The following is a 23,946-nucleotide window of genomic DNA, read 5'->3' on the forward strand; positions in this document are numbered from 1 at the left end:
TCGTGGATGCTTCATGGGTATCTGCCGCAAACCTGCATGATAAGTTTCTTATAATCGCAGACCAGCTATACATAGTCTTTCCTGTTTATGTATTGGAGTGCCTGTTGCCAGTCACGTGAGTGCAGTTGATGGCACCTGCACATGTGAGAGACCAGAAATCCCAGCAAAGCCCCGTGCTCTGGCGCCCTGGCTTACTTGATCTCTGTCAAGGTTGACGTAATTGTGGGCCTTGGCAAAAAGGGCACCTGGTGACCTCATGTATGCATTTTTGCGTGGATGCTTGGGAGATCCCACAGAGGTCCCCAGTGGAGCCATGGGAGGAGCCACTGGGATAGAAGTTGGATGCGGCCGTTACTTTCAGAGCCACTGGCAATGGATGCCCTCCCAGTCCGCGTGGCACCAATTCCTAGAGAATGTGGCAGATTTGAGTCACCAGATCCCTGGACGTGCGGAGGCGTTGGCTGCACTGGTTCTCACTCATCTGCAGATAAGACATGCAAGTTCTGTACACCCTCGGTCTTACGATCCCGCTACACACGATGTTTCTGTGAGCATCACCCTCTGCATCCGGAGAGGGACCTGCTGGCTCTTGGTCTTGAGGATTTTGCTCCTCCCTTTGGTGAGCCAGGCACCTCCGTCACAATCTTCTCCTTCTTCTCTCCTGCCTGTATGTGGTTATGCAGGCAGTGATAAATCCAGGCTCCATCTTTCTGATTGTCTCCTCTCTGCAGCATCAATGAGAAACAGACAAGAGTTGGCATTAGCTTCCAAAGGTCCTCTTTCTGTCAATGACTCACCAGTGAATGTGGGTTCCAGGGCTTTGTTCCCGCATCGGCAACTACTCGCCCCTGAAACGATGGCCAGTGCGGGTGCACATAAAGGTGCCTCCACATCCGTCCCCCTCTCCCCACACCCCATTGCATGGCCGACTGCTATGACATCGCTTTGGCCAGGCACTAGGATGTGCTGCTTTCAGCCCAGGCACTGGGATCCTCATTCACTGCACTCTAATAATACACTCTCTGTAATAAACATGGGGGTAAATGTGTCGTCAGGAAATGAGATTATTTGAGGGGAGCCTGAGGCTTCTATTCTGTAAACCGTCCAGCACCACAACTCTATCACGCTTCTGAAGCTCGTCCAGATACCCAAATGCTTAGGAGTTCGTTATTGCTCCGGGGAATCTCCACGCTGCAAACAAGGGGTTAAAACAAGGAAATCCATTAGTGCCACTTTGCGGGATTAGTCTCGCATGAATGTGCATCATTGCTTCACTTTCCTGATTCCCTACATTGTCATTGAAAAGCTCCTAACATTCCTCAACTGTGCCTCTTTCCTCATTTGGGAATGTGCAGTTCAGTTGGGAGCCCCTTTAACCGGCCCCTCCAGTGAATGCACCTGCCCTGCAATCCACCCGCAGAGCCCTCACCAGCAGAGCTTCTCCTCATTTTAATTTTATACTGCGCCATTGCTACAGGTTGGGAGATGGTGGTGCTGAGCTCTCAATGCCAGACCCTCCCTGTGTGACTGTGGAAACCCCTCTTATCGTCCCGGAGGAGCTTAAAGTTCAGATTTCCCTCCCTCCAAGAACCTCTCAATCCTCCCCCTGTACTCCTTGATCCCATTGTGAGTGTGATGGATATCCGTTTGTTAGCCCCTGAACATTTTGAGGTGGATGTGACTATGCCCCATGTGGATCTCACCTCTCCCCATCTTCAGGCCACTCTCGGATACCCCCACAATGCTTTTTCCCCATCTGTAGGTTATAGGTGCCTCCCCTGACTGAGTGTGCCATCTACGGCCCAGTTTGATGCCAGAAACCCTACAGACCAAGGTGCGTGATGTCACAACAATGCTCAGCCTGCTGAGTACGACTGAGACTGAACTGACATGATCTCCCCCTCCCTGGACTGGGATAAAGACAGTCTTCGCAAGCTTAATGCCAACTGAAGCACTCCTTCACTCAACGCTCCTCCTATTCTGGCCCAAGTGGCTTATGTCATTTTGTAACATACTCTCTCCCCATCCTGGCACTAAGGATGTTAACCCCCCCGTACTCTCCCCCAAGTCATGTGAGTGCAACCTTCCCCCCTCACACATCCCAGTACAGCCCTGACCCTGCAGCCCCTTTCCATGCCTGAAGTCAGCTCCCCCCTCCCCCCTACAGCCCGAGCCCTGCAGCCCAACCTTACCACCAGCCTGGTAGGTAGACTTGCCCCCAACACCCCCCCTGAAAGCAGAGCGATGTGGTGTTGCCTGCGAAGCCAGACGCTAATTACCGCGAGTGCTGAGTGATGCAAGGTAGGTGAACAAACCTCGAAGTCACGAGTGATGTGCAGGTTGCTAGGTGCACGTCGCTTATATACCGCTGTGAAACATGTCATTCTAATTGCCCGCCAACATGCCCTGATGATCCAGCATGGGGGGATGATTCCGACAAGGAGTCCATATAATGAGATGCAAATATATTGAAGTGATGCTCCCGACATGCCACAGCGGGAAACATAGCCTGCCATCAAAGGCTGCAGCGCACAATCGGGAACTGGGTTTAGGGCACCATGGAACTGATTTTTGACCTTCTCACAATATTTTCTGTTCCTGTCTGCTGCAAACAGGAGTGGCAAATGTCATTTGCCTGACCCCAATAGTGAGAAGCCTGAACCATCTAGCTAATGGGGCCTTGCCTACATACACTGACATGCTGCAAGTGCCAAATAGGCTCTGCCAAGCAACTCACAGGGTGATTGCCTCAATTGTAGTATCCACATCACCATATAAGTAGGGAATAGCTAACTTAATGCGCTTGAGAAATCAAACCTGGGGTCATCCTGGTCAATGTTCCCAAAAATATGACAATGCATATACCTAAGAATCACAAAAATATTAATTGAGTATCGTTTATGAATGATTTTTTGAAAGTTGCCCAGAATAGAAATACCACCTTTTTCAGTTTATCACTCACTAATTCTTACATTCAATGAATACTCAACTCTGAATGACATTGTGGATAGTCCATACTTTTATCATGTTTAACTGAAGAAAAATAAAAACATATTTTGATAAAATAAACTAAGCATTTATGTTTTACCCCACTTAATTTACAAACTCCATGGAACACTCGTTAAAGTAGAAGCTTTAGTCATGGATTAATAGGATGCTACCTTGCAAATGCATGGTCCAACACACGGATCATCATTCAAGCTTCCATCAATACTACAGTTACATTGAACACAACTAGGATAGCCAGTGAAACCAAATGCACATCTGTCACATTTATCTCCACCATAGCCAGCCTTGCAGTGGCAGGAGCCAGGAAGCAGACCTAGAATGATAATGAGAACTTGCTGTAGTTAAAAAGCCAAACACTTTACATTGTTGCTAAACATAAGTATGATATATGTTTATAAGGACATTACCTCCTTCCATGTGTTTGATATCCTTAATACATTTATTATGCAAGGACCCAATTAGATTGCACAAGCAAGGTAGACATGGATTTGGTTCAAAAGGGGAAACCTGGAAAAAAATGTGAAAGCACGATTCACAAAAATGAAATCTACATTTTTTAATAATATTTTGTGGTATGATTTTTACTTTGTTTTACAGTGCATTATGAATAAATGCCAATCTCTACAGTTCTAGCACTCGATTAGTTGAAAGAAAAGATTTTGGAGCAAGTTTTATTTACTTGCAAATGGGTGTTGGCAGCTGCCACATTTCATTCTTAATCCTCTTGGGTACAATGGAACACCTGGAAACCTGGCACCTTCTCAGCGATTTTATGCCGTTATTCAGGCAGGTGACGGGAAAAGAGGTGGGCACCTGTTTCATCAAAGCCTCTTTGGCTTTTCTGCTGCCCTGTTTTCTGCTGTCATTTTCAGTGGTTGAGAGAAGCGCCTATCTTCTTTTTTTCATTAATGGGTCTGGGCATCGTTGGTAAGGCCAGTGTTATGTTTCTTCTATTGAGTTGCTTTACTCAGCGAACACGGTTGCACACTGATCTACTGATGAGTGAGTTGATAATCAAGATGATGCAGTTGAAGAGACCATTGTAAGATGAAGCACATGCTGTTTATTAACATAATTAACAGAGCACTAACACAAGTGTCTTCTCAAACCAAACCCTACTCTAAAACTACGGATTAACAATGTAGCCTGCGCTACATAGCAATTGGGTAATACAATCACATGATCAATCTGCTCACATTCTCTGAAAGGTGTAGTGCACCTCAGATTACCACAGCCAGCTTTATGGACCACCCATAACAACTGAGTGTTTTGCTTGGCCATTTCAGAGGATGGTTAAGAGTCAACCTCATTGCTGTCATATACAGCCATATCTGGAGTGATATACAGATCAAAATAGCAGATTTCCTTCCCTAAAGGACATTAGTGAACTAGATGGATTTTTTATGTCAATCTGATAATTTCATAGTCATCATTACAGGTAGCTATCTTTTTATTCCAGATTTATTTAATTAACTGAATTAAATTCCCGAATGCATATTGGGGTTTGAACTCATTCCTCTGAGTAATTAGTCCAGGCCTCGGGATTACAGTGGCATAACCAATATGCGACTGTACCCCTAGTCTTTTCCTGAATTGTGAAATGAATGCCCAAGGTTGCTAGATTCTACCTTGAAGGCACAAGTAAGTTTAAAGGAAATATCATGTGCATTTGGAACTTCTTTGAGACTTTATTACCAAGTTATTCTTGTTGGAGGATCTGCAGAGGGAGGCCAGGATGCCCTCTATGGCACTCATGTAGTGGTTGCCTGACACCAAGGTATCCAGGCAAACATTCCTGTACCTTTAGTTGACAAAGCAGCAAGTCAGCACAGTCTTCACTTCTCAGAGAGCTGGACATCCACTCCAATTCTGGGTTCAGCCCCTGTGATGGGGCAAATCTGGGCCGGGTCCATTCAGCCCGTGCTTTACCACAAATCCAGGTTCAGATCCAGAAAGGAATTTAAGCCAGGCAACAGGGGTTGCAAACGCCAGCTGGAGAGCCAGCAAGAGCCCCGCATCATCTCCTTTGGGGATGGTATTAGGTGCCAGTCTGGCACATATGTTTCCTATGGTGGACCTTCCCGGGATCATTATTCCAATGACAGAAATGTCCCCCTTCTAGAGCTGCTGGCCAATCAGAGGCCAGAAACTCTAGAGGGGGAAGACGATGGCGTAGTGGTATTGTCACTGGACTAGTAATCCAGAGACCCAGGGTAATGCTCTGGGGACCCGGGTTTGATTCCCGCCACAGCAGATGAATAAAATCAATAAAAATCTAGAATTGAAAGTCTATTGAAGTTGATTGTTGTAAAAACCCATCTGGTTCACTAATGCCCTTTAGGGAAGGAAATCTGCTGCCCTTACCTGGTCTGGCCTACATATGACTCCAGACCCACAGCAATGTGGTTGACTCTTAAATGCCCTTTGAAATGGCATAACAAGCCACTCAATTATATCAAACTGCTACAGAGTCTCAAAAAAAGGATGAAACTGGATGAACCACCCAACATTGACCTAGGCACCAGAAACGACAACTACAACTCAGACCCTGCAAAGTCCTCCTTACTAAAATCTGGGGCTTAGTGCCAAAATTGGGAAAGCTGTCTCACAGTCTAGTCAAGCAACAGCCTAGCATAGTCATCCTCATGGAATCATTGCTTACAGATAATGTCCCAGACACCACCATCACCTCCTGACTCCCCAAACTCTGTCCACCATCTACAAGGCACAAGTCAAGAGTGTGATGGAATACTCCCCATTTGACTGGATGAGTGCAGCTCCTACAACACTCAAGAAGGTTGACACCATCCAGGACAAAGGAGCCCGCTTGATTGGCACCACATCCACAAACATTCAATCCCTCCACCACCGATGTACAGTAGTAGCAGTGTGTACCATCTACAAGATGAGCTGCAGGAATTCACCAAGGCTCCTTAGACAGCACATTACAAATCCACGACCACGACCACCTAGAAGGACAAGGGCAGCAGATAGGTGGGAACACCACCACCTGGAAGTTCCCCTCCAAGTCACTCGACATCCTCACTTGGAAATATATCGCCGTTCCTTCATCGTCGCTGGGTCAAAGTCCTGGAACTGCCTCCTAACAGCACTGTGACTGTACCTACACCCCATGGACTGCAGCGGTTCAAAAAGGCAGCTCACCACCCTCTCAAGGGCAACTAGGGATGGGCAATCAATGCTGACCCAGCCAGCAAAGCCCATGTCCCGTGAATGAATTTTTAAAATAATCCCTGGCTATGATGGTCCCACCGGCAGGACAGACCCAACAGAGGCGGCGGCACAGTGGTATACAGTCGGGAGGGAGTTGCCCTGGGGGTCCGCAACATCAACTCTGGACCCCATGAAGTCTCATGTCATCAGGTCAAACATGGGCAAGGAAACCTCCTGCTGATTACCACGTAACGCCCTTCCTCAGCTGATGTATTAGTGCTCCTCCATATTGAACACCACTTGGAGGAAGCACTAAGGGTGGCAAGGGCACAGAATGCATATTGGGTGGGGGACTTCAATAGCCATCACCAAGAATGGCTCGGTAGCACCACTACTGATGGAGTTGGTTGAGTCCTAAAGGACATAGCTGCTAGACTGGGTCTGCGGCAGGTGGTGAGGGAACCAACAAGAGGGAAAAACATACTTGACCTCATCCTCACCAACCTGCCTGCCACAGATGCATCTGTCCATGACAGTATTGGTAGGAGTGACCACCACACAGTCGTTGTGGAGAAGATGAAGTCCCAAATTTACATTGAGAGTACCTCCATTGTGTTTTGTGGCACTACCACCGTGCTAAATAGGATAGCTTTTGAACAGTTCTAGCAACTCAAGACTGGGCATCTATGAGGTTCTGTGGACCATCAGCAGCAGCAGAATTGTACGTGAACACAATCTGTAACCTCATGGCCCAGCACATCCCCCACTGTACCATTACCATCAAGCCAGGGGATCAACCCGGGTTCAATGAAGAGTGCAGGCAGGCATGTCAGGAGCAGCACCAGGGATACCTAAAAATGAGGTGCCAACCTGGTGAAGCTATAACATGGGATCAACCCGGGTTCAATGAAGTGTGCAGGCGGGCATGTCAGGAGCAGCACCAGGGATACCTAAAAATGAGGTGCCAACCTGGTGAAGCTATAACACAGGACTACTTGTGTGCCAAACAGCATAAACAGCAAGTGATAAACATAGCTAGGTGATCCCACAACCATTCGATCTAAGCTCTGCAGTCCTGCCACATCTAGTCGTGAATGGTGCTGGACAATTAAATAACTCACTGGAGGAGCAGGCTCCACAAATATCCTCAATGAAGGGGGTGCCCAGCATATCAGTGTAAAAGATAAGGTTGAAGCATTTGCTACAATCTTCAGCCATTTGTTCCCAGTGGGTGATCCATCTCAGCCTCCTCCGGAGGACCCAGCATCAAAGATGCCAGTCTTCAGCCAATTCAATTCACTCCACGTGATATCAAGAAATGGCTGAAGGCACTGAATTCTGCAAAGGATATGGGCCCTGAAAATAATACGGCAACAGTGCTAAAGACTTGTGCTCCAGAACTTGCCGTGCCCCTAGCCAAGCTGTTCAAGTACAACGTCAACACTGTCATCTAACTGGCTATGAGGAAAATTGTCCAGGTATGTCCTGTACACAAAAAGCAGGACAAATCCAACCTGGCCAATTACCACCCCATCAGTCTACTTTTGATCATCAGTAAAGTAATGGAAGGGGTCATCAACAGTGTTATCAAGTGGCACTTGCTTAGCAATAACCTGCTCACTGATGCCCAGCTTGGGTTCCATCAGGGTCACTCAGCACCTGACCTCATTACAGTCTCAGTTAAGTATGGACAAAAGAGCTGAACTCCAGAGGTGAGGTGAAAGTGACTGCCGTTGAGATCAAGGCCTCATTTGACCGAGTGTGGCATCAAGGAGCCCAGCAAAACTGAAGTCAATGGGAATCAGGGGGAAAACTCTCCACTGGGTGAAGTCACAGCACAAAGGAAGGTGGCTGTGGTTGTTGAAGGTCAGTCATCTCAGTTCCAGGACTTCACTGCAGGAGTACCTCAGGGTAATGTCCTCGGCCCAACCATCTTCAGCTGTTTCATCAATGACCTTCCTTCCATCATAAGGTCAGAAGTGGGGATATTCGCTGATGATTGTACAATGTTCAGCACCATTTGTGACTCCTCAGATACTGAAGCAGTCCATGTCCAAATACAGCAAGACCTGGACAATATACAGGCTAGGGCTGACAAGTGGCAAGTAACATTCATGCCACACAAGTGCCAGGAATGCCCATCTCCAACAAGAAAGAATTTAACCATCGCCCCTTGACATTCAATGGGATTACCATCACTGAATCCCCCACTCTAAATATCCTGGGGGGTACCATTGACTAGAAATTTAACTGAACTCACCATATAAATACTGTGGCTACAAGAGCAGGTCAGAGGCTAGGAATCACGTGACGAGTAACTCACCTCCTGACTCCCCAAGCCTGTCCACCATCTACAAGGCACAAATCAGGAATTTGATGGAATACTCCCCAATTGTCTGGATGAGTGCATCTCCCACAACACTCAAGAAGCTTGACACCATGTCATGAAAATATATTGGCTTTCATAATATTATGAGATTCATTGTAAAAGTGGGTTGATAGTTGGATTTGGATTTGTTTCTCTGTGTGTGTGGGACTTAATTGAATTGTAGACAGCTAGTCTGAAGCTTTTGAGTTATCAAAAAGAAGCTAGGTTTGACATGGTAAATACATAAACTTGGCTGAAGTTTTATAGTGTGAAGAAAATTTGCATTTTTAGATAAACCAGAATAGTTTTGAATTTCAAAGAGATGGTAAAATGTTACACCTAGCCAAAAGAAGCTAAGCCAAACAGTGTGTTTATTTTTCCCAAAAGGTTACTGATAAAATTATGAGGAAAGTTAAGTTGCAAAGACATATTGGAACAATGGTATTTACGTTAAAAAGGGAGAAACATGTATAAAGGAAACAAGGTTATGTGGAAGGAAAAAAGGCATTCTATGGTCTAACACAAGTGTGAAAAGCCTCCAGACTCTGTGCATCAAGTTGCTGTCTACAGGAACCAAAGCTGAGAAACCTCACTTTGAATTCGACTGTCAAGGGTATTGTGTTGCTATGCATGGGCTTGTTAAATCTAGTTGTTTTTACTGTTGCCTTCACAGGGGTATAACTGGGAGCCAGGTTAATTAGGGGATTTAGGAGTTTTTATAGTAGTAATTTGTATACCTACGTATGTGCTTAAAATATTTTGTTTAATTAATAAATGTTTAAATTAGTTTTGTAAAAAATCTCTAAGTCTCGGTGGACTTATTACTACTGAATTCAAGACACGCATCTCGAAACAAAATATAAATTGCAAAACAGTTGTGGCAGCTGTTTCAAGTTTCCATCTGGGATTTGAGCAGCTCAGCATTTACCATCCACTATGCCATAACACATCATCCAGGACAAAACAACCTGCTTGATTGGCAATACATCCACAAACATTCATTCCCTCCACCACTGACCAGAGTAGCAGCAGTGTGCACCAACTGCAAGGTGCACTGCAGGAATTCACGAAAGCTTCTTAGACTTCACCTTCCAAACCTACAGCCACTCCATCTAGAAGGACAAGGGCAGCAGATAGATGGGAACACCATCACCACCTGGCAGTTCTCCTCCAAGTCACTCACCATCCTGAATTGGAAATATATCACCGTTCCTTCACTGTTGCTGGGTCAAAGCCCTGGGACTCTCTTCCTAACAGTGCTGCGGGTGTACCTACACCACATGGACTGCAGCGGTTCAAGAAGGCAGCTCACCACCAACTTCTCAAGGGAAACTAGGGATGGGCAATAAATGCTGGCCCAGCCAGCGAAGCCTGCATCCTGTGAATGAATTTTAAAAAGCAGCTCCTCATTGCCGTCAGCAACAATGTAAGGGCAATGGTTACCGACAGCATTGCACCCACCAGGGACCCAGGATCAGCGAGGGACCCAGGTCATAGGTGAGTGATGACATAATGGGGATTGTGGGGAGGTGGTCTCTGGCTGGGGAGGGCGGGGGAGTAGGAAGACAGGGGAGGAGAGTGGCTCTCAATGACCACTCCCCCTTCCTGATGCTGGGTCCTTTGATCAAACACTGATCGCTTGACAATGAGGGATCCCCCGCCCCCACCTCCCCCGGAACCTGCAAGCAAACATGACAGAGTTTGGTATGCAGGTTCGCAGCCTGGCAACTGCCCTACCTACCACTGGTTAAATACCAGAGGCGACATGATGAGGCCCTTAAGTGAGCATTAATTTCCCACTTAAGGCTCTCAATTAGTGTACGGGATGGAAGGTTGTCCATTCGTATTCCTGCCACAAATTTAATTGGGGCAGAGGCGGCAGGGCCACACCCACCCGATTAATTACTCCCCACCTTTAAACTCCCTTCAGAGTCAGGCATTAATGTCTGATCCCAACTTCAGGTGCACTGAATCTAACTGGCATCTGGTGCAAGGAAGGGAAGGGTAGGAAGAAAGGAGGAATGGAATGTTTGGGTCATGAACTTAAATGGGTAAACTTTGCAATGCCTTGCATTGCTGTCCATTGATTTCAAAGGGCAAAATAACGTGAGTAGCGTGCCCGTGGTTTCTTCAGATGCACTGGATGTGGCAAGCCCATTGAGCAACACAAGGCCTTGTGTGTTACCTCTAATTTAAAAATACAGAAAAGTTAAAATAAATGAAGTTTTTTTTTAACCCAATCCATATTTTTGTTGAGGATATGAAACAAGTGAATGCATAAATACAATTTCTGAAAAATACAACTTCAAACTCTAAATAAAAAATTCTATTACAATAAAATGACTATTTTTCTTCTCCATTACAATTCATTTAATATTACTAATTTCAAATATGCATACAATATTTTTTTTATGTTCATATCCACATCTATCTAGCATTATATAAAATGAAAGATTATCACAAATGGATGACCACATTTATCTATTTTCAAGTTAGTTTTGCACGCTATTTGTAGGTGGTGTACTTATAAAAGTGTTGTTATGGAACAAAAGGTTTTGTAATGCATCCTTAAACATTATCCATGTAGGAATTATCAGATTTGAGGGAAAAAGAAACAAACAGAAAAAAAAATCTTTTGTTACTGTACCCATTCAGGTCTGAAGTATTCATCAATGCAGGTCTCACAATTTATCCCAGTTGTATTGTTAGCACAGTCAATACATACACCACCACCAATGTACTCTCCCTTTATGTTTAAACTCTGGCTCCTGTTGGCTACATTCTGGTCATAGTAGCAATCTCTAGCTTTTCCATGGCAATTACATTCTGAAATGATAAAGGTTGCTTTGTAAGACAAAATAATGTCACAAAGTTCCACTTAAAATAATTGTTCATTGAAGTGAGATTAAGTATGATTTTCTTTCATCTTTTTTGTAAGATATTTTGTCTTGGATCATTAATTCCTTTTAACCAAAGCATGTCACACATACAGAGCAGAAAGACTGCCTATTTTCTCAGCTTGGCTGGTTGTGCTATTGATCCAGTCACTGAGATGTGCAGAAAGGTGGCATCAAGTAACTTACCTTCTGGTGTTCCTTCCCCCCATCTTGAGAAAAATGGTGGTAGCTAGTGACAGTGCACCCACCAGAGGTGCAGGATCATCGTGGGATCCCAAACCAAAGATAAGTGGAGGCCAGATCAGGATTGCAGGACGGGAGAGGGGTGGTGGGGTGATTCAGAGGCAAGAGCAAAGGATGGCTTTCAGCCACCACCCACCTGCCCGATGTCAGGTCCCTTGATCGGACACAGACAGGGTTTGCTGGGTGGCCTTCCAAGGGCACGGGAAAGCCATGCAGCCTCCATTTAATCGCTGAGACACCACTAACTTTTAGTTGGCTCAGGGTAAATGGATGTCAATTGGCTCATTAATGAACCTATTTGACATCCTGCTGCTGCTGTTGGCTGGGAATCCCGTGTCAGCCCCTTCCAGCCTCCAACTTAATCGAGAGAAGTTTTGCTGCCGCGGGAAGACTGATGAAGGGTCTCTCCCAAAATTAAATGGACCTGGCCACCATGTTTCCCCCATGACAGGATGCATTAAATCTGGCTCATAGTTACAGATGAGGAAGACTTTTTGACCCATCTGAATTCATCCATCCAGAGAAAGCCCAAAGCTTTAGATAGGATCCAACCATTTCTTAAATGATTCTTGGATTTTCTCTCCTCTGCTCAACCTTCCTTTATATAGAAAAACATTTCCTGAAATCAGTTCTAAGTTTACCTTTTATGAGTTTGAAACAAAGTCCATTTGACCGTACTCTCAAAATTTAATTAGTATTATTCTGGATTCACAGTTTCCATTACTTAACCATCTTATATATTTCTATAAGATCAGTTCTGAATTGTTCCCTTTGCAGGCCTAAATGCCTCATCTTAAATCAGCCTCATGGTTTGTCTCTGAGTTGCCTCCAGTACGTGAATGTCTCTCTTGTGCCTTGGAAACCAGAAACTATTCAAGGTATGGCCCATAGCCTTTAATTTCTAATTAATTTCATTGTTGAACCTTTCAGTGATAGCATGCATTCCAACATGAAGCTTTGCATATGCATGCACTTCCTGTGCAGTAATACTTAATTACTTCCCTGTCGTGCTATTTCCATCTTACGATTCCCTCTGTATTTGACTGTCATGCTTTTCTGTCACAGTTAAGTTTATCGACGGTGAAATTAATCTAGTGTTACAGCTCAATACAAATAATACCACATTGACAGCTACTTCCAAACTCCAACCAAAGAGTAGTGGTTACAGGAAGAACCCTCTGCTGCTTTGTCATTCTTTGTCATTCATGATGCTGAAGGTCTACCTCCATATGTTGTCCATATGAATTCCATATGTTGTCCTAAATGCAGAGCAAAGTTATGTACAATACAGCACACTATAATCAGGCAGGGCACTCTATGCAGGCTGTACTGCAGGAAATCACCAGACCTGTGCAAGGCATCTAAACAGTTGCTTGGAGATTTAAGTGGCATACTGTACTAGATGAGGGCTGTAGTTGGCCCATGGATTAATTATAATGGAGCCTTTGTAGTCAAACTTGGATTCTTAAGAGTCTAATGTGTGGGAGATGGCCTTTATCTCACAGCAGACAACTTCTCACTTGCTGCGCAGGACAAAGAGTGGAGGACGGACAATTAACACAACAGAATAAACATTAAGGCAGCTGCCAGAAAATCATGCTCAGATCTTATGATGTTGCTGGTCATCACCAACCAGCAATTCATGAAGGCAGTCACATTGTGTGAAGAAGCCTGCAGGACAACATAGAGAAAGGGAAGACACTCAGCCCCTCAAGCCTGTTCCATCATTCAATTCAATCATGGTCGATCTGTACTTTAACTGCATCGACCTGCCTTGCATCCATTTAGAAACTTATTTTGGATATTATAAATTTCACTTATGTGGAAAAGAACATTTTTGAAGTATTTTAAATGATTGACTTACAATTATTCCTTATAATTTTCACTTATGTGCGATCACTTGGAATTGGTTATTTGCACAAGTCCTTAGTTATTTTTCACTGGTAATTTTTTACTTGCTTTCTTTGTTTTTGATTCATACATTCCCCACCTTTTGAATTCCACTTTACTGATTTTTATTTTTGAGTGAAACAATAAAATGTAATGTGAAAAATATTGAAGACAGAAGTGTAATAGCAAAGTGCAAGCGGAAACTAGTGATAGGTAATTAGTGTAAGTGACAGAAAATAAGATTATTAGAAGAAAAGTATGTGCTAGATGCAAGACTTTTAGTATGTAGAAGATGTGATGCCATTAATATTATTTGCATTCCTGTTAACTTTGAACTCTGCATAATCACATGCTTTTCCCAAGTAGCAAAACAGGCTATGGACTTTTATGTAAACCATAAGAAATTGAACCAGGTGCTAAAGCTGGCCCTGGGGCAGTCACTGGTGGAGGTGCTCTCAGTCCCTTGCACTGTCATCATTCCAGTTTGGACCAGTCCCCCCCATGGTTCAAGCTAACAGTGCAGCCTTGTGAGGAGAATGTTAGGAGAATGCCTGCGCCCGAGCTCAGAGCACAGCATGCAGTCCAATGGACAAAGCTGCTGCCAACTGGTCAGGTGGAGTGGGGCGGATAAAGGTGGGGTTTAGGGCAGCCATGCAGCACATTTTTCTCTGGCCATCCAATTGTTGGCCAGCACTCTCCAGGATGGGTTAAAGAGCCTTCAGGCTTAACCAAAAGAGGTTCTTATATTTAAGAAGGAAATAGATTCCTGGACTCTAAAGGCGTCAAGGGGCATGGGGAGAGTGTGGGAGCATGGAGTCGAGACAGAGGATCAGCCATCATCATTTTGAATGGCGGAGCAGGCTCGAAGGGCCAAATGATCTACTCCTGCTCCTATTTCCTATGTTTCTATGTTTCTTAGTGCACCCATGCTAACCCAAGCACCTCTCTTTCAATCTGCAGGAAGAGTACATCAGGATCACAGGGCCTAGTGAACCAGCTGTACGCCTCATGGTGTACAGAGAGTGAAGACAACGGAGAAGCGAGCGACAGGGGTGCCTGGCTGCACAGAGGGAGGAGCAGCACCCTCTGGAAGGGGCGGCTGGGGTTCCCACACCGCCGAAGTGCCACAGCCATCCATTGTTGGTTGGTGCCTACCTAGACCAAGGGTCTATAGGCGCCACCTTTTATTCCTGCAGATGACCAAGAACCAGTGTCGGCAAAGACTGCGCATGTCTATGGAACTGGTCAGCCACATTTGCCAGCGACTGCAAGATTTGGCACCACATGGACATGGTAGGCATCCACTGCCAGTGGCGATGAAAGTGACAGCGGCACTCAATTTCTATGCCAGTGACTCATTTCAGGGCTCCACAGGTACCTCTGTGGGTCATCACAAGCCTCCACCCACAAATGCATCCATGAGGTCAGAATGCCACCTTCACCAGGGCACACAACTTTGTGCATTTCGCCCGGGGCCATTAGAGCCAGGACACAAGAGCGATTCGATTCACCAGGCCTCGGGTTACTCATAGGTGCAGGGTGCCATTGACTGCATTCACATGGCACTCAGATCTCCAACGCAACACGTGGTGAACTGTGTCAACTGCAAGGGATTCCATTCACTGAATGTGCAGCTGGTGTGCGACCACCACAAACACATTCTGCAGGTCTGTGCTTGGTTTTCAGGAAGTGTCCAGGACTCCTACATTCTCAGTTTGTCACAGATCCCTGAAATCTTCCAGGGTCCACAGAGGCTGCAGGGATGGCTCCTCGGGGTCAAGGGCTACCCGCAGAGGATGTAGCTGATGACACCAGTGCGGCGGCCTCAGACTGCAGCAGAGTGATGCTATAATGAGGCTCATGTTGCAGCTCGCAGCTTTGTGGAGCAGACCATCGGGATGCTGAAAATGAGGTTCCGGTGCCTGGACCGGTCTGGTGGAGCTCTGCAATGTAGTTCACAGAGGGTGTCACACATCATCATCACCTGCTGCGTACTTTACAACCTCGCACTGCAATGAGTAGAGGAGCTGGCTGAAGAAGAGATGCAGGAGCTGGAGGTCTCCTCCAATGAGGAGGATGTCAACAGTGATGAGGGTGAGGAGGTCCTTGAAGGTGACGATGATGAGGCCCTTGCACTGGCCAGACGAGGCAGGCGTGCTCGGGAGGCCCTCATAGCTGCTAGATTTGTGGAGGATGATGACGACACGCAGTGAGGAGACACCATAGGTCCTCACATTGCATCTGTGAACATTTGACTCCAGCCTGGCTTATGGCAGCGCACATACCCTCTGTGATAATGCTCCTGTCGTGGAGATGCAGTGAAGGACCTAATTGTTGCTCAATTGCAGGAGGATGATGACAACATGCAGTAAGGACGCTCCATAGGTCTTCACATAGCCTCTGTGAAGATCTGACTCCTGTCTGGCCGAGGGCAGCTCGCTTGCGCTCTGTGCTCAGGGTCAGATGATAGAGATGCAGCCTTGAAACTTTAAGAGCATCTGATCCTTTGTCTGCCTTCAGCACCTGACCCCTTCAGGAGCACGGAATCACTGATCACAGGTGCTGGTGTGATGGGGGCCAGCCCCACCTTAAAGGTGCTGAGAGCACACAGAGACAATGAGAGAACAATGTGACAACTGCCCACAACATTCTGGCAGCAATGACAAGCACCATCGAGGTGCAGGCATCAGTAATGTCTCCAAGGAGTGTGAGGCCGGACCATCACTTTGGTCTGAAGCCTGCATAAAGCAGAGGGAAGAGGCCCTGGACTGAGACACCTGCCTTTATCTTGTGCAGACAGGTTTCACATCTGAGTGACGCAAACGCTCATCAGAACAAGGAGCCATAGGCAAGGAGACATTCTTGGGAGTTTATTGACAGTGGTGAACATGATGCACTAGTGATTAACACCCATGCCCAGGCTGTGCAACTAAATCTTCTTAACCTTCCTAACCCTGCCACTGTCTTGGTGCTCGACGGCTATCTACAGCAGAGGTAGAGGCAGCCTGCTGACTGCTACACCCTGTCTGTGATGACCTTGGTAGACATCTTCTAGAAGGGGACCTGCTGTGTGGCAGTGACACCCTTCTCGAGCTGTGGAGCTGGAGCTGCTAAGTTCATAGGAAGAGGGGATTCGGATGGGCTGGACACTCCCAGAGTCACCTGGGTGGATAGCCCTGGGGTGTGCCCCTGCTGATATTCCTCTCTATGGGTGCCCAAGGGCACTTGGCTGACTCCTTGAGGAGAAGGGGTAGCTGGACTGAGATCAAACTGCCCCACACCCCTCTCAAGTACACACTGTTGGAGGTCAACAATGGTGTCAGCGGTGGAGTTGAGTCTGTGCAGCAATGCAGGAAAGACGTCCTGGGCCAAGGTCTCCATGGTGGCCACCATCCTATCAGTGCTAACCTCAGTGCATTGGCTTGCCGGCGTTATCACCTCAGAGTGTAGGTGGACAGGCTTCTCTATTGTGCCTTGCAATCTGAGGAATGCAGCGGACATCCCTTCCTGATGTTCCCGAGCTTGCCTTTGCAGCTCCAGCAACTGTGACATGACCGAGTCCAGAGGCTCGTCATCTGACTTGGACTCAACAAATTTCTGGCCTCCAGTGGTCCACCAAGTGCCGGACACCTGGGAAGTCCCTGCCGCTGCCTGCTTTGGATCAGACAGTGCGATGTGCTCACCAGATTGTGACCCCGAGGCTACTCTAAAGCTAGGTCCTACCAAGGTGTGCATCTCTGCACTGGTGGAGGGTGTGGGTGAGCGCTGTGACGGAACTTCAAGGAGGGTGCCTTCAGATTCCTCTTCAGAAGTTTCTTCGATGCATGATTGGAGGCCCTGGGTCGTGGACTCTGCAGGCTGTTTGGCAGATGTGCCTGCAAAAGCAAAGAGAGATAATTAGTGCATGGCAGTGGCCTGTGAAACAGGATACATCACTCACAGCATGGTTGTCAAATGGATATTGCACTGTCGGATCCTCACTTGTTAGAGCACTGCTGACCTCACTGTCAGCACAGGACCGGTCCAGATCCTTGCTGGCCAGCTGGATGGCTCTACTTTCGAACTCCGTGAGGACCTTGATTTCAGGCATTCCTCCACCGATAAGGGACCTCTCCCTCTTGTTGTGTGCCAGCTTTTCCTGCATAAATAGTGATGGAGAGAGTGTAAGCAGGATGCCTGCAAGGCCAGGTGATAAGTATGCCTGGCATGTGTAGGTGGTGAGTGGTCCCACAATTGGGATGGGGACAATGAAAATATGTGTGAGAAAGTGAATAGTGGTGTCCCTTGGACTGGCAGTGAGTGAGGGCCCTCTGGATGTGTGATAGATTTATGAGTGTGTGAGTTGAGAGTGATGAGAAGAGTGACTTACCTTGGCGGAACAGAGGAGATCATTCATTCTCTTGCAGCATTGGGTGGCTGTCCTCTTTTGCAGGGCATTGGCACTGACCATGACTGGCACTGTTCCCCAAGCCAGATTGGTGATGTTGCTTCCGATGCTGTGGCCAGAGCATCTGCCCCAGAAGACATCACAGCAAATCTCCACTGCATCCAAAAGATGTTTGAGAGATGTGTCTCTTGAACCTGGGGGCTACAGTATTCTAGCCTTTCGGGGCCATGTCTTCTTTGCAGCAGTCATGGACTGGAAGCACTGAGAGGTGTGCGTGCGGTTACACTTTAAATATGGCGCCCGGCATGATGAAGCAGCGAGATGATGGTGTGGTGGGTGAATGAGAGCTCGCCCGCAATGGAAACGCCATATATCCCAGGAATGCATAATTAATGTGGGACGATACGGCGTGAAAAGCCGCCATTGCGGCCATCAGGTAAAATGTCATTTTACCCGCCCGCTACTGGGATGATTCGACCTTATGCTCCATTTGCCATATCTTTGCCCACTGACCTAAGTTATCTATGTCCCTTTATAGCCTCTTTACGTCCTCTTCACAACTTACTTTCCTACCTATCTTTGTGTCATCAGCAAATTTACCACCCATATTTTTAGTCCTTTCATCCAAGTCATTTATATGAATTGTAAAAAGCTGAGGCCCCAACACTGATCCCTGTGGCACACCACTCATTACATTCTGTCAACCAGAAAAAGACCCATTCATGTCTACTCTCTGTTTCCTGTTAGCTAGCCAATTTCCTGTCCAAGCCAATATGTTACCCCCTACATGATGAGCTTTTATTTTCCACAATAACCTTTGATGTGGCACCTTATCAAATGCCTTCTAAAAATCTAAGTACAGTACATACACCGGTTCCCTTGATCCATGCACGTGTCTCCTTCAAAGAGCTCCAATAAATTAGTTAAACATGATTTACCTTTCACAAAACCGTGTTGTCTCTGCCTGATTACCTTGAATTTATCTAAGTGCCCTGCTATGCATAACATCTTTCATAATAGCTTCTAACATTTTCTCTGTGATGGATGTTAAGCTAACTGGCCCGTAACTTTTTTCCAATTGAATGGAGCCTTCCCCAAATCTAGAGAATTTTGGAAATTTAAAACCAACACATCAACTATCTCACTAGCCACTTCTTTCAAGACGCTAGGATGGAATCCATCAGGACCCAGGGACTTGTCAACCTGCAGTTCCAACAATCTGCTTAGTCCCACTTCCCTGGTGATTGTAATTTTCTTGAGTTCCTCCCTCCCTTCCAATTCCTGATTTACAGCTATTTCTGGGATGTTACTTCTATCCTCTATAGTGAAGACGGGTGCAAAGTATCTGTTCAATTCATTTGCCATCTCCTTATTTTCCATTATTAATTCCCCAGATTCAATGTTCACTTTGTTAACTCTTTTCTTTTTAAAATATCTATAGAAGCTCTTACTACCTGTCCGTATATTTCTAGTGAGCTTTCTTTCGTACTCTAATTTTTCCCTCCTTATTAATCTTTTAGTCATTCCTTATTGTTTTTTATATTCTATCCAATCTTCTGACCTGTCACCCATCTTTGCACAATGACAGGTTTTTCCTGTAAGTTTGATACAATCTTTAACTTTTTTGGTCAGCCACGAATGGCGGGTCCCCCCTTTGGAATTTTTCTTTCTTGTTGGAATTTATCTAATCTGTGTATTCTGAAATATCCCTTTAAATGTCTGCCACTGCATCTCTATTGAACTATCCCTTAACCTAAATTGCTGCTTCACTTTAGTTAGCTCTATTTTCATGCCCTCATAATTGCCCTTATTTAAGTTTAAAGTACTTCTCTCCCTCAAACTGAATGAAAAATTCAATCATATTCTGATCACTGCTACCCAGGGGTGCCTTCACTATGAGGTCATTAACTAATCCTATCTCATTGCACAATACCAGGTCTAGTATCGCCTGTTCTCTGATTGACTCTAAAATGTGCTGGTCTAAGAAGTTATCCCAAAAACATTTTACGAATTCTTCATCTATGCAAGCTTTGCCCATCTGATTTTTCCAGTTTATATGTAGATTGAAATTCCCCATGATAATCGCTGTACCTTTCTGACAAGCTCCCGCTATTTCTTCTTTGATACCACATCATACTGTGTGATTACTGTTAGGAGGCCTGTACACCACTCCCACCATGACTTCTTGCCTTTATCATTCCTCATCTCTACCCATACCACTTCTATATCCTGGTTTCCTGAACTTCAGTCATTCCTTCTCTATTGTGCTAATGTTTTCTTTAACTAACAGTGCCACCCTTCCACCTGTTCCTAACAAAAATGTCACATAGCCTTCAATTCTCAGGTCCCAATCTATGCCATCCTGCAGCCATGTCTCTGTAATGACGACTACATCTTGCTTATTTATTTCTATTTGCACTATCAGTTCATCTGTTTTGTTTTGAATGCTACATGTGTTCAGATACAGAGCCTTAAGTTTGTCCTTTTATTATTTTTGTAACCTCTAGCCTTATCTGTTGATTTACTCTTAAGTTTGTACTCCCTGCACAATCTTTCTTCCCCTCTCTTTATTTTTCTCTGTACCTTATGTGACGTTGCATTTACTTACTGTAATTTAAACTTCTCTCTTTGTTATTCTATTTTTTCGTTGTTGTTCTTCTGTTTATTTTTCAATTCTTCAATCTAATTTGGTGAAGAAAATACCCACTTATTTGTCCCATTCACTCACGCTCCACATGCCATGTTGCTGAAACATTGTAATTTCAGCAAATTTCCATGCAAAAAAGTTAAAAACCTAAATGTACAAGAACAAGTCTAACTAATGGATGACCCATTAGATATCCTGATACAACAAAATTTGGATCAAAAGTTTTCCTTTTTTTCACATATTCCACAACAGAACAATTGTCATGTCATGTAGAAGGATTTTTAATTTCGGTTTACCAATTCATGCATTTTTAAAAATGCATGCTGTGCACGACAGCACCTCTAAAAGAAGTGAGGTATAAATTTGGTCATTAGCAGACTTAAGTTGATGCCCCAGAGGCAATCATTATCGTGGTCCACTACCTGCACAACCAGCAGAATGCCTGCCCTGTGGGAGTCGACATAAGTCTGTGTCGAACAAAGAAATAAATAGAAGAACAACAAAGAGAGAAGTTTAAATTAGAGTAGGTAAATGCAATGTCACATAAGGTACAGAAAATAATAAAGAGAGTGAAAGAAAGATTGTGCAGAGTACAAGCCTAAGAGTAAGTCAACAGATAAGGCTAAAGGTTACAAAAATGATATAAGGACAAACTTAAGGCTCTGTATCTGAATGCACATAGCATTCGAAACAAAACAGATGAACTGATAGTGCAAATAGAGATAAATAAGCACGATGTAGTCGCCATTACAGAGACATGGCTGCAGGATGGCATAGATTGAGACCTGACAATTGAAGGCCATGTGACATTTTGGAAGGTAGGAAGTTAGGAACAGGTGGAAGGGTGACTGTTAGTTAACGCTAAGATTAGCACAATAGAGAGGGATGACCTAAGTTGGGAGTTTCTCTCCCAAGTAGTCTGGTATTTTATAATAATAATAAATTGGTGGCATGTGGCTTATGACCCTTTTGATACTTTGCTGTGGGTGTAACATGTACAATAAATACAACAATGTTATTCCAATTCTGCATAAACAATACTATTCTTCTTATCGTGTCCACGGACAGTCTATACACGGCCCAGCCAGAACTGGACAAATTTTTGCGCCTTGTTGTTGAATTCGGCAAGATCTGCAACAGTGCAGGGTTCCTCTAGCGATAGGCATAGCAGGAGATGTTGCATAGTCTGTGGCTCAGTTCCACATTCACAAGTTGTCGGGCTGGTTGTATATCCCCATACTATTAACAAGCTATAATTAATCAAAATTAAACTAACTTTGGCATTTACATGCTTTTCAACAAACCTCAGACCAATTGTTATATTTAAATGAATGTGGACGATAGATCCATTTGCAGAATGATCTGTTTGTTTATTTACTTACGTTCACATAACTTTCTGCTATAAAATGTTCCAGCTTCCCAGGGTTTCTGATGGAATCCAGGACAGCAACGATCACAACTTTCCCCACAGGTGTTGTGCTCACATTTGCAGCTAAATTTCTGCCAGATGAACGGAATACATTAAAATGAAATAGAATAGAACTATTTGTTAACTTAAGTATGAACTGTAATTATTTTGTGACCACAGCCAGTACTTGCTGCTTTGTATAAAATGTAATTATATCCATTTCCTACTAACAAGATAGAACGTATTAAGAAATAGGAGGATTAATTAGGCCATACAGCACTTTGAGCCTGCTCCGCATTCAATAAAGTCTTGATCTAAGACCTCAAATCCACTATCCCACCCGATCCTCATATCCCTTGATTTCCTTAGAGTCCAAAAAGCCTTGAATATACTCAATGACTGAGTGTCCACACCACTCTGAGGTGGACAAGTCCTGACTCAAGAACCTCTGAAAAAAGAAATTTCTCCTCACTTCAGTTTGAAATGTCCAGCCTCTTATCCTGAGACTATGCCCCCTAGTACTAAATTCTCCGACCATGGGCAACAACCTCTCAGCATCTATCCTATCAATCCCTCTCAGAATCTTATATGTTTCAATGAGATTATCTCTCATTCTCCTAAACTCAAGACAATAGTTCCAATCTACTCAATCTCTGCTCTTAGGACAACCTTCTCATCCCAGGAATCAATCTGGTGAACCATATTCTTGCTGTGTCCCTCTTCAGGCAACTTGTCCTGCGGGGCAAGGATATCACAGAGCAGCTGCAGGACATTCTTCAGCGGGAGGGTGAACAGCCAGAAGTCGTGGTCCACATTAGTACCAACAACATAGGCAGAAAGAAAGATGAGGTCCTGAAGTTAGATTTTAAGGAGCTAGGAAGACATTAAATGCAGTGCCATATGCTAGTGAGCATAGAAATAGGAGGTTAGAGCCGTTGAATGCATGGCTGGAGAAATGGTGTAGGAGGGAGGGATTCAGATTCATGGGCATTGGGAGCGGTTCTGGGGGAGGTCGAACCTGTACAAACTGGGCAGATGTCACCTCAATGGGGCCGGGACCAATATCCTAGCTGGGAGGTTTGCTACTGCTGTTGGGGAGGGTTTAAAGTGGCTTGGCAGAGGAATGGGAATCTCAGGACAGACTCAGATGGACCAAAATCAGAAATGGTAATGGAAGGCAGAAAATCAGTGAGTGAATCTGGAAGACAGAAGAAAGAAAAGATAGAAAAGAAAAAAGAGAGTTTGGCAGTACTCAAGGGTATATACTTCAATGCAAGGGGTATAGCAAATAAAGCAGATGAGCTGATGGCACAGATAGAAACGTGGTGGTATGATATCATAGCTATTACAGAAACACGGCTTAAAGAGGGACAGGAATGGCTGCTCTACATTCCTGGTTATAGGGTTTTCAGACAAGTTAGAGCGGGAGATAAAAATGGAAGGGGAAGTTGCAATTTTGGTTAGAGAAGTAATTATAGCTGTGAGGCCATGTGGATGGAGCTTAGGAACAAAAAAGGGGCAGTCACACTACTGGGAGTGTTCTACAGACCCCCAAACAGTCAGTGGGAGATAGATGAGCAAATATGTAGGCAAATCTTTTAAGAAGTGCAAAAACATTAGGGCACTAATAGTAGGGGATTTTAATTACCCCAATATTAACAGGGATAGTTTTACTGTGAAAAAAATGGAGGGAACAGGACCCTTAAGGTGCATTCTGGAGAACTTTTTTGGCTAGTATGTAAGCAAGTCCAACAAGAGAGGGCATGGTTCTGGAATTCGTCTTGGGAAATGAAGCTGACCAGGTGGAAGGAGTGACAGTGGGAGGGCATTTTGGTGGTAGTGATCATAATTCAGTTCGTTTTAACAATTATGGAAAAGAACAAAGATGAAACAGGAGTCAAAGTTCTAAATTAGGGTAAGGCC

General features: G+C 44.9%; 1 protein-coding gene across 1 annotated transcript in view; it reads right to left on the bottom strand.

The window, feature by feature from the left end:
* The window catches only part of lama2 (laminin, alpha 2), a 582,487-nt gene that overhangs the window by 370,565 nt on the left and 187,976 nt on the right, over nucleotides 1–23,946 (bottom strand). The window contains exons 7-10 of the mRNA XM_078542125.1: nucleotides 21,998–22,115; nucleotides 11,199–11,377; nucleotides 3,417–3,516; nucleotides 3,162–3,322 (exon numbers count right to left, since the gene is read on the bottom strand). Of these exons, the coding sequence (XP_078398251.1) occupies nucleotides 3,162–3,322; nucleotides 3,417–3,516; nucleotides 11,199–11,377; nucleotides 21,998–22,115 (558 nt within the window). The remainder of the gene's footprint in view (nucleotides 1–3,161; nucleotides 3,323–3,416; nucleotides 3,517–11,198; nucleotides 11,378–21,997; nucleotides 22,116–23,946) is intronic.

Source organism: Cetorhinus maximus, chromosome 5, assembly GCF_964194155.1.
Source record: "Cetorhinus maximus chromosome 5, sCetMax3.hap1.1, whole genome shotgun sequence".
NCBI lineage: Eukaryota > Metazoa > Chordata > Chondrichthyes > Lamniformes > Cetorhinidae > Cetorhinus > Cetorhinus maximus.